We start from the raw sequence: 14,157 nt of genomic DNA on the forward strand, positions 1-14,157 counted from the left end.
TGCGCAACGCGTGCGCGGCTGGGCACGTGTTGACTCGTACGCTCGCTCATGACGCGTGCGATCAAACCACGCCTGTAGTAGCAGTCGATTGTTTCCGAATCGTAGTTTTATTTCTAGACCACAGTTGCCGAGCACAGGCCCAAAGTCCTAAAATGGCAAAGGGCCATTTAAAGTGTAAGAGTTCGTAAGTTTTTCTGGGATTGAGCGAGGTTGTAAGAACTTTGGAAAGGAGACGACCGAAATGGATATTACAGAGCGGGGAGGAGATCTGAGGCACCTAAGATTTAGCATGGTTGGCTACGTACGGTGCGAAATAAGTTCTACATACAGAGACAACAGGGTTATGCGATGAGCTGGCCACATCACCGGCCACGCGCCTTGCCAGGTCCGTTAATTGCTTGCGCACACAGCACTTTAGCTGACGGTCTGTGCACAATGATTGGTGGAGGATCTTTATCCATGTGTGTGTCTGTGCGTGCGTGCGTGTGCGTCCGTTCGTGTGTGTGTGCATGCGTGTGTGCGCGCGTGTTGCAGACGGAGAAGTTCCCCGAGGGTTTCTGGCTGGGAGAGCAGCTGGTTTGTTGGAGACCGGGCAGCACCCCATGGCATCTGTTCCCAAACATATCCCTCTACCTCATGGGGGAGGCCACCAACCAGTCTTTCAGGGTCACCATCATGCCCGCGGTGAGCAGAGCCATTGGGCGTTTTCAAATCAGTGGGGTTGTTTGTCACGTTTTACCAAAGAGACGCGGTTGCCTGCAGTGCCACTCGGAATTCTGTTGCTGTCTGTGATTTATTCGAGATGTGTTACTCGTGGCCCTGGGTGTTTACACAAGTCTAACGATTTGTTTCACTTTGCTGTGCAAGTCTGTCGCGTGGCGTGCCACGAAGTTGGCGGCAGTGCGCGCTGCAGGTTAATGACGCTGCAGCGATGAAGACATGGCCTGTGTACGTTTGTTGTTTGCGTGCGTAAATAACAGTATCATACGCACACAATAAATATGCGTTTAGCAGTGATTAATAATGGAAGTACAAATTTAAAAAAATCATGTGTGTGTTTCTCATGCTTAGACACGCACTGGGTAGTGCTAATCTGCATGTGAAACTTTAAACCAGTGATGGAAATTCCACATTCCTATGAAAAAGGGCAGTTGCTACACTTTACAACCACTGTTGACTTCACACAAAGCGGTACCTATTTTATGCACTCTATGGTTATGATGGACTGTGTTGCCTCCTGCCCAAGATTTGAAATCATCCTGTTGCAACTGGGAGTTAAGAATTCTACCCCATCACCACCAGGTTGTCTCTTATAGATACTGTGTAAACATATTTTCTTCCTTGATTGGCCTTCTACACCTTAAGGATTATTATTGTTTACATCTCCTAGTCTTCTTGGTTCTGTCGGTAAAGTCACGTCGAAGGGAAACAATAAAATAATAATAGATATTTTCCAAATATACAGGTGTCAGAAGGGAAACAATAAAATTATGAAAATATTTTATTGTTTGCCTTATACGTGACTTTACCGAAAGAATCAATAATATAAGTGATATCAAGTTTAATGATTTATTTTCATTTATTATTATTTTATTATTATTTACCTACGTGACTTTACCGATTAAAACCTAAGAGTATAGTTGTATTGGTCTAATTAAAATAATAACACTGCGCTGTGAACCCCACGACCTGAATTAGATTCCCAGCCACGGCTAACGCCAGTGGTGAGTGGCATCAGAACCTCTTCCCCTCTTTATTACCAACCCGTCGCGCTGGCAGGCTTTGGCCAAGTCTCGCAAACAGCCCTGCAGTCACGAAGGCTTTAAATAAAAAAATCTCCTAGTCTATTGATAATTGCATTTCTGTCGAGTTGCCAGCCTCAATGCTCGAGTCCCCTTTAGCCACGATGTTTTTGATTTGACCTGACAGCTTATGTTGGAACTTGCCAGGACAATCGGCCAACCATTGTGAGATGTCTACTGTGTGTGTGTAAGACAGAGTTCCCTCATGTAACACTCTTAGTTGGCACCTATGAAGGCCGGTACAGTACAGGAGATAAACTAAAACTATGATAATTGGTTTTTTACCCTTCTATCTGGCAACAAAACTGACACCTTTTTACAAGGAGTCATGTTTGCATAGACCGCAATACCTGCAGTCATAATACAAACAAAAGAACATAACTCTGATAATGTGCACTGTCCTTGAAGTTGATTGGTCCACACCCGAGACAGCTTTCCTTAGAGCCTAGTCTAGGCTCTAAGTGCGCCTTTTGACGTCATCTAGTCCAACCCATGTGAGACTAGGCTCTAAGGAAAGCTGTCTCGGGTGTGGACCAATCAACTTCAAGGACAGTGCACATTATCAGAGTTATGTTCTTTTGTTTGTATTATGACTGCAGGTATTGCGGTCTATGCAAACATGACTCCTTGTAAAAAGGTGTCAGTTTTGTTGCCAGATAGAAGGGTAAAAAAACCAATTATCATATTTTTACTGGCAAATGAGGTTCCCATAGTGTAAAACTATGAAATTTAACTACTTTTTATTTTACCAGGTAAGGCCTCACTGAGCTATTTCACTCTTTTTCAGAAGCGACCTGGCCACAAATGATAGCTCAACGAAGTGGCTTATCACGTGGAGATTTATCGCGTCCACATTTTTCTAAATGTAGAGGGAAAAACCGGGGGACCCAGAGAAAAATACACGCAATTACCAGGAGAACATGCAAATTCCAAATATACAGGTGTCAGTCGGGATCGAACCCACGACCTCCTGTATACCAGGCGAAGTAGTTAACATCTCGCCACTGCAGCAGTGTGGCAAGCGTCACGCCCGACCGCTTTTGTCTCGCCAGTGCTCATGGTTTATACACTGCACTAGTTATTGATTTAAGGCTGAGTTGATGTTTTCCATGACCGGGAATTAAAATCGGGTCGCCAGGTTCATCACGCAGTGCACTGACCACTATGCCGTTGTTCCCCAAAGTAATGTGACTCTTCTGCTCCCTGCACACATATACACAAGGGTGGTTGCTAAGGCCAGTGTTGAAGGCTAGCTGGTAAGGTCATTGTTGTGGACTACACACACACTACAACAACAACAACGGCTGACATTTTCCACCAGGTGGTAGTGATGTCACCACAGCGCTTGTGCCAGGCTATGTACAATCGGAGGCTATCGCGTGCAGTGTGGAAGGCAGGAGATCATCGGACAGACCCGGTGCTGTGTGTGTAGTCCACAAGCAATGACTCAGATGCTGTGACTTGACTGAGATGAATGACAGACCCACCACCCACGTTCTCCACTGTGTACCAACTTGCTGTGTTTTAGCCGCCCGGCGCTCCGCTCATTGTCGTGAAACAGTACATCACACAACGATACCCCCGTTGTGTGATGTACTGTTATAACAGACTGTTGGGCCAAGTGCTGCTAGCGAGCACCTATTGAGGTGGACACACAAGGGGGGGGTGAGTGCCCGCCACCACGCCCCGACCGCCCTTGTTTCCCTTGTGGCGACTTTTGAACATCGCTCCAGGTACTCATTTGAGGCCAAGTCGACCAAGGGACGAGTTGAGATAATCGTCACCGGTATTGACCGCGAGCGAGAATCGAACTCGGGTCACCGGTTCCGTAGCGCGGCGCGCGCTAACCCCTGCACTGCCGCGCGCCACAATCCATCGCACGCAAACGCACGGCGGCGTGCCCTCTCAACGTTGTCGCCCCCTCGTGCGCGTCGGCCACAGCAATACCTGCGCGCGGTGGAGGACGTGGCGTCGATGCTCGACGACTGCTACAAGTTCGCCATCTCGCAGTCGAGCACGGGCACGGTGATCGGCGCCGTCGTCATGGAGGGGTTCTACGTCGTGTTCGACCGCGCTCACAAGCGCGTCGGCTTCGCCGTCAGCCGCTGCTCAGGTGCGTCGTCGCACCCGCGTGCATCTACGTGCGCACACACCTACGCGCACGCACGTACTTACCGTTACGCCTGTCGCCCAAATTCGTCCCGATCTTGTCTCGATGTTGTCCTTCCCCCCGCACCTCCCGATTTGCACGGTTGGCTACGTACGGTGCGAAAGAAGTTCAACGTACATACACCTCAAGCTAAGCAGGGTTGAGTTCCGATATCACTTCGGTGGGCGACCAAATTGCATAGCTCGCTGGTAGGATACGTCAACAGATGGCAGTGCAGCAAATGCCATTGTTATACCGTACTGTGCTCGCACGTCTATGGTTCCCGCCTTTTGACCATCCCGAACTGACCAACAGTGGTGGTCACATAGTCCCCATGACCTGTACGTTACGGGGAGGCCCTAGAATAGCGGTGCTTTGACAAAACGGGCGGTGCATTTAACCCTTTCCCGTTCCGAGACGTCTGCAAGTTGCAGGGTAGGTCCCGTTCACCCCTGAATCTTTTTTACGCGCAAGAGGTTGGTGTTAAACATTTTTTAGAGAGGTGCAGGGACGCTGTTTTTAAAGACATTGTAATCACCGCAGAGAACTGTAGCGACACGACCACACTCTGATAGCTGGCGCCAAACTGTGCCACATGCTCTCCCCGCGTGGCCTTGGGGGAGCCTCGGTACGGATACATTTATTCCATTTTAGTTTTTCTTCCAGTTTTGTTTTGATGATGTACACGTACTTATGTACGTACACGTACATCATCGGAATGGGAAAGGGTTAAAAACGTTGAACTGTACGGTGCCAAGGCACAAGGACATGTATAATGCTCATTTAATGGAGTTGGCCAATCATATGAATTTAGGGCCACAAAGCCCAGGCAATTGTTGGTGCTGGTTCTGGCCACCTCCCCTACTTGTCTGTTGATTGACGCTCGTCCGTGCAAAACACTCCGCGCGGTACAAATTGTACAGCGTTTTGAGATGCAGTTTGCATGAATGGCGCCTGTGTAATTCAGAATTGTTTTTGGGTCGGCTCACATAAATGATCTGGCCAAATCTGTGTCGTAAACCCCTCCCAACACTCGACACAGCCAAACGAAATGTCGCGCGCACAAGCGCTTAACAACGCGCCAATTATCACTTGCATCAGCTCACGGGTGCATTAAAGAACAATTCTCATCACCAACCGAATCAATTAGCGCAGTGGTTCATAACCTGGGGTGCACGCACCCCCTGGGGGTACGAGATGCCTTTTCTGGGGGTGCGAGACATGCCAGATTTATTTAGAAGTTAAATCATCGAAAACACAAATTAAGCACGGGCACTTAACTACAACTGCTTTGTTTCATCAAACCTATGTATCTATAACTAAATTGTAACGATTGAGAACCAAAGGGGGGGTACGGGCCAGAGGTCGCAAACGGGTTTTGATTCCTTACCCATACCCATGCCCGGCCGCACCAGGGTCGCAAATGGGTACCCGTACCCGTACCCGGCCGGGTACGGGTGGTCGTTCCGTACCCGTACCCAGCCGGGTACGGGTGGTCGTTCCCTACCCGTACCCTACCCGAAATGAGTGACAAACGGCTACACACCAGTGACTCGCGGCCTTACCCGTACCTGTACCCAGCCGCACCAGGGTCGCAAACGGCTACCCGTACCCGTACCCGTACCCGGCCGGGTACGGGTAGCCGGGTATCGGGTAGGGTACGGGTATCGGGTACCCGGTTGCGACCTCTGGTACAGGCTGCAGCAAAGGTTAAGAACCACTGCATTAGCGATACGACATATCGCTTGACACCAAAGCAGCTCTTACAGACAAGGTCCAAGCCAGGAAAGTCGGCATACAATCCAGGAAGTCTAAATAACGACTCGATTATAACTCACAATTGATCTTCATGTTTTTTTGCGTGCTGCTTATTCGCACGCACGCGCGTGCCGGGTTCTCTCCCCCCCTCCCTCCCTCCCCCACCTGCAGTGCGAGGAGGCCCCGGGGACTCCCCCAGCGTGTCGGGCCCCTTCGTGCTGCCCGACGTGAACATGGCGGAGTGCGCGTACAGCGCGGCGCGGCCCGACGAGACGGCGCTGCTCACCGTCGCGTACGTCATGGCCGCCATCTGCGCCCTCTTCATGCTGCCCGTGTGCCTCCTCACGCTGCAGGGCCAGTGCGGCCGCTGCCGGCGCAGGGCTGGCGACGAGCTCACCGACGACACGTCGCTGCTCAAATAGCGGCGGCGGCGCCTCCCCCCCTCCCTCCGAGGAGGAGGGAGACCCTTTGGCACTTGGCCGTCCAGCCCTGTGTGTGTGTGCGCACGTAGCGTACGTTTATACCACGTGGTGTTGGCCACACCCTCGTCCACCACCCATCTCGTGCCAGCCTTCATGGGTGCTTGTTAACAGCACTTGCCTCAACAGTCTGTTAAAGGCTACACGAGGACCTTTGGCTTTGTATATACTGCGTGGTGCTGGCCACACTTCAGTCCAACCCTTCCCTTCCCCACCCCAACCCCCCCCCCCCATCTCGTGCCAGCCTTCATGGGTACTCGTTCACATCACTTGCCCCAACAGTCTGTTAAAGGCTACATGGTTTTTTTTGTAAATACTGCGTGGTGCGTGGCCATACGACCCACTTCGTGCACCGTGCCAGCAGCCTTCGTAGGTGCTCGCTTAACAGCACTTGGTGGTGCTCGAATCTGAATGCCAACAAGTATGAAAATGCCATACTTGGTGGCATTGCAGCGTCTTCCAGTAAGACAACCACTACCGATCACTCAGAAGGGCAAGTACATATTTTACCAAACCTGGAAAGATGATGGGCTGAGTTATGACTTTCTGTCTAGCATTAAAATTCACGACGTTTCCAATTGTGAGGCAGGCATTCTTTTACAGCATCATCTGCCCACATGTATATATATGCGTATGTGTGTGTGCGTACGTGTGTGTATATGTTGCGGGGAGCGGTAGCGTAGCGGTTAGCGCGCTGCACTATGAACCTGGTGACTCGAGTTAGATTCCCGCTCGCAGCCAACACCAGTGACGATTATCTGAACCAGTTATGGGCCTCCCCTAGGTCGACTCACCCTTAAATGAGTACCTGGTGTGGTGTGTAAATATCACCACTGGGGAGACAAAGGCAGTCGTGCGTTGTGCTGGCCACCCACCCCCTCGTGTGCCATGCCAACCTTCATAGGTGCTCACTCACACTTCTTGCCCCAACAGTCTATTAAGGCAATACATGCGATCTTTGTCTTTGTTTATCGTGTGTGAGTGTATGTGGGGAGCAATATCATTGTGGACCCGTCAAGCTAAATGTCATACCCAGTGGTAACTGATATTAAAACCTGGCCAGGCCCTGCCTTGGGCTATGTTTATATATAAAAAAAAATAATTGTACCTCGTGGAGTGTGGTGTTTCACATCTGCAGTGGGAAGACAAAGGTGGCTAATACTTGTATGCCAATACCACCTGTAGCACTGTCTGCTTTATCGGTGCTTGCTGATATAATTTCACTCCACCAAACTGTAAAACTTGAGGGGAGATAATTTTTTACACCGAGATATACACACATGCGTACAAGTGTATAAACTCCATGTAATCTAATGACACTTTATTTAAAAGAAATTCTAAAATGTATTCATTCTGTAATTACATTTTGTAAACTTTGGTCTTTTTAAATTATTTTCATTTTTCTGTCACAAAATCAAAAAAAAAATCCTCATTGTGAAGGCTGAGTTGGAGCCTGTTGCTGTATTTTGTCTGGCTTTATGCGAGCCGGCATGAAAATCAAATGGCCATAAAAATACATTTGAGCATATCAAATAGCTTGGGGTAATCGGCTGAAGTTGCCTTTGGTGTGCAATGCGTTCGGCGTCGGATGAGGAAAACCTACGGAGGCCACCTGTTGGAATACTGTTTTTGGACCGCCTTGAGATTTCTCCAGAACAATTGTCCAGCATAGTTATGGACCAACAGTAAAATGAACGTTGCTTTCATGTTTCCCACAAAATGGCTCGCTGGCAACGAAGGGACCCGAATGAAAGTGAAGGAGTGTTGCAAATCAAACTTGGAAAGACTGGGGACCTGTAAATCTATATTTTTTGGTGGTCAGATAGAAGGAAAATATATTCTTGTGGCTGAATGTGTATAAAATTATTTCAGCAGTTGTAAGCTGGCCAAAGCTGTTTGGACAACTCTAGTAAGTTTGACGTGCGTTATTTTAAGTTGTTTTGTTAAATCAAGGATGGGTGTTGTACCTGCCAATGAAATGGACTTACAGGTCGTGCACATCCCAAAACAATACAATTGAAGAGTTCTGGTTCTCTGTCAACACTGCAGTAGGTTTATCATGAAGTGTTGTGCAAGTCTTTTGTGATAGCTGGGTTTGGATGTTCAGTATAGTATCGCATAGTTTGTAAGTCATTTTCTCTTGGTTTAACTAAAGAGGTGTACGTTTATCAAACTTTTGTTTTAAAAAACATAACTTTTTCCCGGCACTGCGGTAAATATATACGACTTGAAATGGTAAAATGTTAGAATTCAATGTTGATGTTATGTTGATAGTATACTCGACTGATTCATAATAAACAAACAAAAGACAATAATGCTGCCATGGAGACATGGTTAGCACACTAATCTAGAGGTTACCGGTTCGATTTAATCGATCTCTGGTCAAAACGGAGTATAAATGGGTTCACAGTTTGGCAAAAGTGTGGCTATCCCCACCTCTTTGAAGGTGTTTGGCAATCGTGGAAGAGTAGATCAAACTACCTCTCGCGCTCCCTCCAGTGTAGTCGGTCTTTCTGCCAGGATTGGCGTGAAAAAGCAATTGAAGGGCTCCTTCTAATGAACACTAAAAACAAACTAAAATCTGTATCCTCGGTGTACGATGTACACGATCTTCTGTTGCTGCACACGTGTGGCCCAACAAGCTGGGTCTGAGAATCTCAGTCAGCTGTGCAAAGCTGGATGTTACGTGAAGTTATGCCAAAGAGAATTCCCTTCGCTCATTGCCGGACATTCTGCACACTAACAATCTGTGTATTTGTGACAAATAGATGGAAAGTATGTGGTGCTACGCTATGCTAGTGGAAAATGTTTTTTCATTATTTTGAAATTAAATGCCTGTTGTGTATGAAGTTTGAAGGGAAACTTTTGTGTGACATCGCCATATGATTCTATTGTGCAGATATGCCAGCCAGTGACACTCTTCTTAGACAACCCAAGTATTTTTTTTCATGTTGGGACTGCATGTCGAATTCAATGCCACGAATTCAATGCCACGAATTCAGCGCCCCGAATTTAATGCCCGCATTTGCCCGCAGTGGTGAATTTTGAAAGCTGAAGGGGAGAGAGAGAAACGCCCCAGCATGCAGCCCAACACGGACAATCGTACTTAGAATCACGAGCAGCTGTGACAAAACATTTGTGCTAAATAATAAATGAAAAATGTGTTTGTATTCATGAACGGAAATGTGACTGCGCGTGTACCCGAAGGCAGTACAAGCCGTGCTATTGCATTTTCAGTAATGTTTTGTTGATTTTCAATTCGTTGAGTGTGCAAGTTATTCAATGACATTAAAGCATTTAATAGATATTCAGTACTTAGTTATTTTACTTAAATACACAGGACCTGTTTTATAACTGAACTTGTGAAATTGCATTTCCAATTTAGATTTTTGCTTTCTCATCTGCTACCCAAAATCGACTTTTATTTTTTAAAATACATGGTTTAACTTATAGAAATATACATTTTGTTGCACAGTGTGAAGCATAATAACCCGTGTAGGTTGTGTTGGTTAAGCCTAACTGCAAGACACTTGGCTGATCTTGGATGCTCATCTAACTCTTGAGAAAAAAAATCGAAGTACACAATTCGTCTCCACATTTTTCTCTCCACAAGAAAATTACACGTTTCTTTTTTTTACACGTCCCGTTGGCTGCATTGGGTATAATTTCAGCAGAATTTGAACAAAATTGGGTGTAATTGCAGGCAAACTGGAAACCGGTGGAGAATTTCCATTGTTTATATTATCCAAATTGATTCTTAATGATATTGTGACTACTTCACAGCTGACCAAAACATATCTTGTGGACAGAGGTCGCAATCTGGTACCCGATACCCGTACCCTACCCGATAGCCGGCTACCCATACCCGGCCGGGTACGGGTACAGGTACCCGTTTGCGACCCTGGTGTGGCCGGGTACGGGTAGGCCGTGAGTCACTGGTGAGTAACCGTTTGTCACTCATTTCCCAACGTCTTGTCTCTTCTCACGATTCAAGTTCCTAGAATCAACCCACCCGCGCCTGCAACATGGCTTCATCCCAGAGGTCGCAATCGGGTACCCGATACCCGAACCCGGCTGGGTACAGATGAGGAATCAAAACCCGTTTGCGACCTCTGCTTGTGGATGAAGTGGAATGTTTGAATACAAAACCTCGGGCAGTCCAGCTGTTTCCGAGGCTTAGAACCTGAGCACGGCTTTATCTTTCCACTCACTCCAAACTCATTTGCAGCAATATCCGATCCTGTTTGACCACGAGTTTTCAGGCCAACTTGAAGTGCCTTTTTTGTGCATTGATTTATTGCGGTAATAAATTAGTTGTACGCATTGTTGGTATGTTTTGCATCAAATGCACGTAAATTGTTACACGTGTCTCGAGCGACGCGCGGGTTCGGAGTGTGCGATTGCGCGTAGATGCGGCGAATCTTTCTCCCCGTAGTTTGCTCTTCGCTGTTCGAATCCTTCACTCGTGTGCGGCCACACGTGGGACAACCACGTGTCTGGGCTGTGAACCGTGTGCGCGCGCTACGTTGCAGGCAGCTGCTGTCTCGTGCGGGTTTCGCTTTATGCGCCCCCCTTTTTGTTACTCTTAGTTTTTTCGGTAAAGTCGCGTAGGTAAGAAATGAAATTAAAATTAATAAAAAATAAAATAATAAAAATCACGATGTTTCGGAGGCAACACAAGTCTCCGTCATCAGGTGGGACCGTCACAGCCAGATGTGCTGTATCAAGTGCCTCACTTATTATTATTATTTTATTTTTATAAATTTTAATTTCATTTTTTTTATCTACGTGACTTTACCGAAAAAACTAAGAGTATGAATCCTTGCAGTCACGAAAGCTTCAAATCTAGAACCCCTTTTTGTTGTTTGGACACATCTTCCACTACCGCGTGAAGCGAGGGATAAAAAAAAACAACTGCAGTTTGAAACTGGTGGCTGCTGCTTCAATTGCTATGGTTGACTTCTGGCAAGCTGACGCGTCTCACCTTTTAGTTTGTGAGTACTCACAGGCGAGTTGAACAACAGCAGATCACGTGAGGAATTTCGGGAGCAGAATCCAGTCCACAGTTACTCAGTCTTTGGTTGACTAACATCCACGTGTTCCTTGAACATAGCTGATCTGGTAAGATTATCGAGATTTAATTCCCAGTCTTAGATTTGGGGAAAAAAAGCACTGCTATCATATGAACACTGCATTTACATGGATAAGGAACAAATAGGCCTGTTTTATTATTTGTAAGAACGGTTACCTTTGCCAAATTAAAGGTCCGTTTGCAATGTGGCCCTGCCAAACAACTTTGTGCGAATGCCAATTTTCCGGTTTTCTTTGTCTCGCAACTACATATCTCACTGCCATTGCCATGACTGTACGCTGCTTTACTAACAAAAGCTCATCACTCGATTCTTTGAATATGAAGAGCGTTGCATACTCCCCCCCCCCCCCCCCCCCCATATGCACAGAACCAAACGCCTGTAATCAAATACCACAAACTGTAATAAACATTTGATTTGATTTTTAGTTGCCAGATGTTGGAATTGTACAGGTAATTCTAATAACGGTTGTTTGATGTTTTGTATTGTCCTGGTAGTTATCACGTTGTTGGTTAAAATGTTGCTTTTTTTTAATAATGCACTTAAATGAGCATTCGCTACTGGAGAAAGAATGGAAACAAAATAACAAGTGGACTAATTTAGAATTGTCTTCCATTTCATTGTCTTAATTACATAATAAACTTTGGGTACAAACTATTGAGAATGGGACCTTAATTATGCATAAATAACAGTTAAATATTTTCAGACACTAACCTCAACCTATGACCATTAACACTTAAATGAGGCTTTACATTTGTATAACCATTACATAATTTTTACCATTTGCACCGATTAGAACATTTGGCTACGTACGGTTGAAAAGCTCAAAATACATTGGACCGTGCATCATATCATATGGATAATGTATATATTGATAGCATTTGAAAACGTGTTTGTTAATAATTTGCTGCTACAACTTCCAATTTAACCTGATTAATAAAGCGAATCCATTGATTGATAGTTTGAACATTGTAATTGGTTGGTGGCACTGGAAATTGTTTGGTCAGGAGTTTTCAAAAGTTATTCAAGTATATTGGAATATTTAAACCTCTTGGTCACTGCTTCAGAATATTCCAACAAAATAATTTACGCAGCACCCTCTTTGATTTGGATTTGTATCAGAGTTAAAAGGATACTCTGCAACATTCTTCAAAGACATGTACATTTAAATTTAAAACTTGCGTTATTCTCATAGGCCGGAGCAGAATGTCTTCCCACGGGTGGTGGAACATATTTAGCAATACCAGTTTCTATGTATGGTTAATAGATGTGGATTATGTAAGAACATAATTTTTCTTAAGCAAGGTTACTGCACAATTCCCTTGTATTGGTGATTTGAATTTTAGTAAACCTAATGTGTTGCCATCGCAAGTGGCAACAAACAATTTAGATATTTGGTCTGGCCCACCGGGATACAATTGTCAATCTTTGCCGTGTCATATCTTGCCGGGCTGGATTTTAATACTTCGACCATGAGTGCAGAATTTAATGTTTCCAATATTTCCAAGGTTACCCTGAAAAGGGTAACCTTGGAGACATTCTGCAGCAAATGAGAGGCATGGTATGGAACAATGTGCATTGTGTAATAGGGTGTGACTTGTATAAAAGGTTGACAGGTTTGTTCCTTAAGCATTGAGACGTAGTTTAAACCACAAACTCTGAAGATTGCAATGATGGTTCTGCTTTTAGAAGGTGGAGCAGACCGATGGATCGATCCCTGGATTAGCTGCAGATGCAGTTTATTTTGGTTCATGAAGATATTTTTGTTTCCAACGAACGAGTAATTTTCTACTGCCCGTGTCTGTACAAGGGTAAGAGTGCACGCGAGGCGATGTTATATGAATAAAAATGATCATCGTACAATCTATAATCATACATTTTGACAAACTTAAATTTGCAGCTTTCGGGCAGAATTTTATAAGAAAATAAAAGTATCGAATAATTAAAGGAGAACAGTTTGCTATCGATCGATGTGAAAAATAAGTTTGTAAAATAAACCTTTCGGTGAAAAGTGTATTTCGTTTGCTTGGTTTCCTTTGTTGTATTCGTGAAATGAAATATAAGACAAATGAAAATTAAATGCAGATTTTTTTCGTTAAAGTATTTTTCCATTTACAGCAAAACACATTGCGTACCAAACACGTTTAACTGGTGGTCACAACCACAAACGAGAGAGAAATCTCAATGAAAAAAAGTTTAAGACAACGAATTTTTTCACACACTCGTATATATCATTAGACCATAAATGAACGGACTTCAGAAGCAATGTGTTGACTGATATGCCCTCGACACAATGAGATGCACGTACCATTGCACGCCACAACAAACCAGAAACAATGACAGGGAATGATACCTTTATTTGCACCGCTCTTGCATTAACAAAGAGGAAACATACTTTCGACTTTTCAAGTAACTGTTACTTAGCATTAAACCACATGCACTTACCATGGAGAAGAACCATCTACAGTATAAAAAAACAACAATACGTGACGTCAAACTTGCATTGAATCGTTAAAACTTAAGAATTTTTTTTAATCTGCAGCAAATTTTCGTTTTTACTTGATCTGCCATCGTTACACAGGTCCCACACTGAAGCGGACCACGAACGCAACTTGGTTGCATGCAACTGCGTGGCTTGTGTGCAAGCCAGTTGCGAGCAGTTGCACGGGTTGATTACTATTGCAGAGGCACCAATGTTCAAACTTTTTTGGTGACTGCCACTGGCAGCGGTGCACAAGACCAACAAACATCGCATTCGTCGATAACACTGCCCTTAAAATTAAATATACAAAACAGGTGACGTTTCAGGCCAGGGCCCTTCTTCACAGAGCACATCAACAGGCTTTCAAACCGATCTCAACGACGTTTCAGTGACGCAT

At 45.2% G+C, this 14,157-nt stretch overlaps 1 protein-coding gene across 4 annotated transcripts in view; it reads left to right on the forward strand.

Annotated features, from left to right (window-relative positions):
- Positions 1 to 13,292, forward strand: part of LOC133342021 (beta-secretase 1-like) — a 29,367-nt gene extending 16,075 nt beyond the window's left edge. For all 4 annotated transcript variants that reach the window (XM_061550888.1, XM_061550889.1, XM_061550891.1 and 1 more), the window contains exons 8-10: positions 535 to 684; positions 3,744 to 3,915; positions 5,881 to 13,292. In XM_061550888.1, coding sequence (XP_061406872.1) covers positions 535 to 684; positions 3,744 to 3,915; positions 5,881 to 6,131 — 573 coding nt within the window. In that variant the 3' untranslated portion in view covers positions 6,132 to 13,292. The remainder of the gene's footprint in view (positions 1 to 534; positions 685 to 3,743; positions 3,916 to 5,880) is intronic.
- The last annotated feature ends 865 nt before the right edge of the window (positions 13,293 to 14,157 follow it).

This window comes from Lethenteron reissneri, chromosome 13 (genome assembly GCF_015708825.2).
Source record: "Lethenteron reissneri isolate LAM-NWPU_2019-01 chromosome 13, ASM1570882v1, whole genome shotgun sequence".
Lineage (NCBI taxonomy): Eukaryota > Metazoa > Chordata > Hyperoartia > Petromyzontiformes > Petromyzontidae > Lethenteron > Lethenteron reissneri.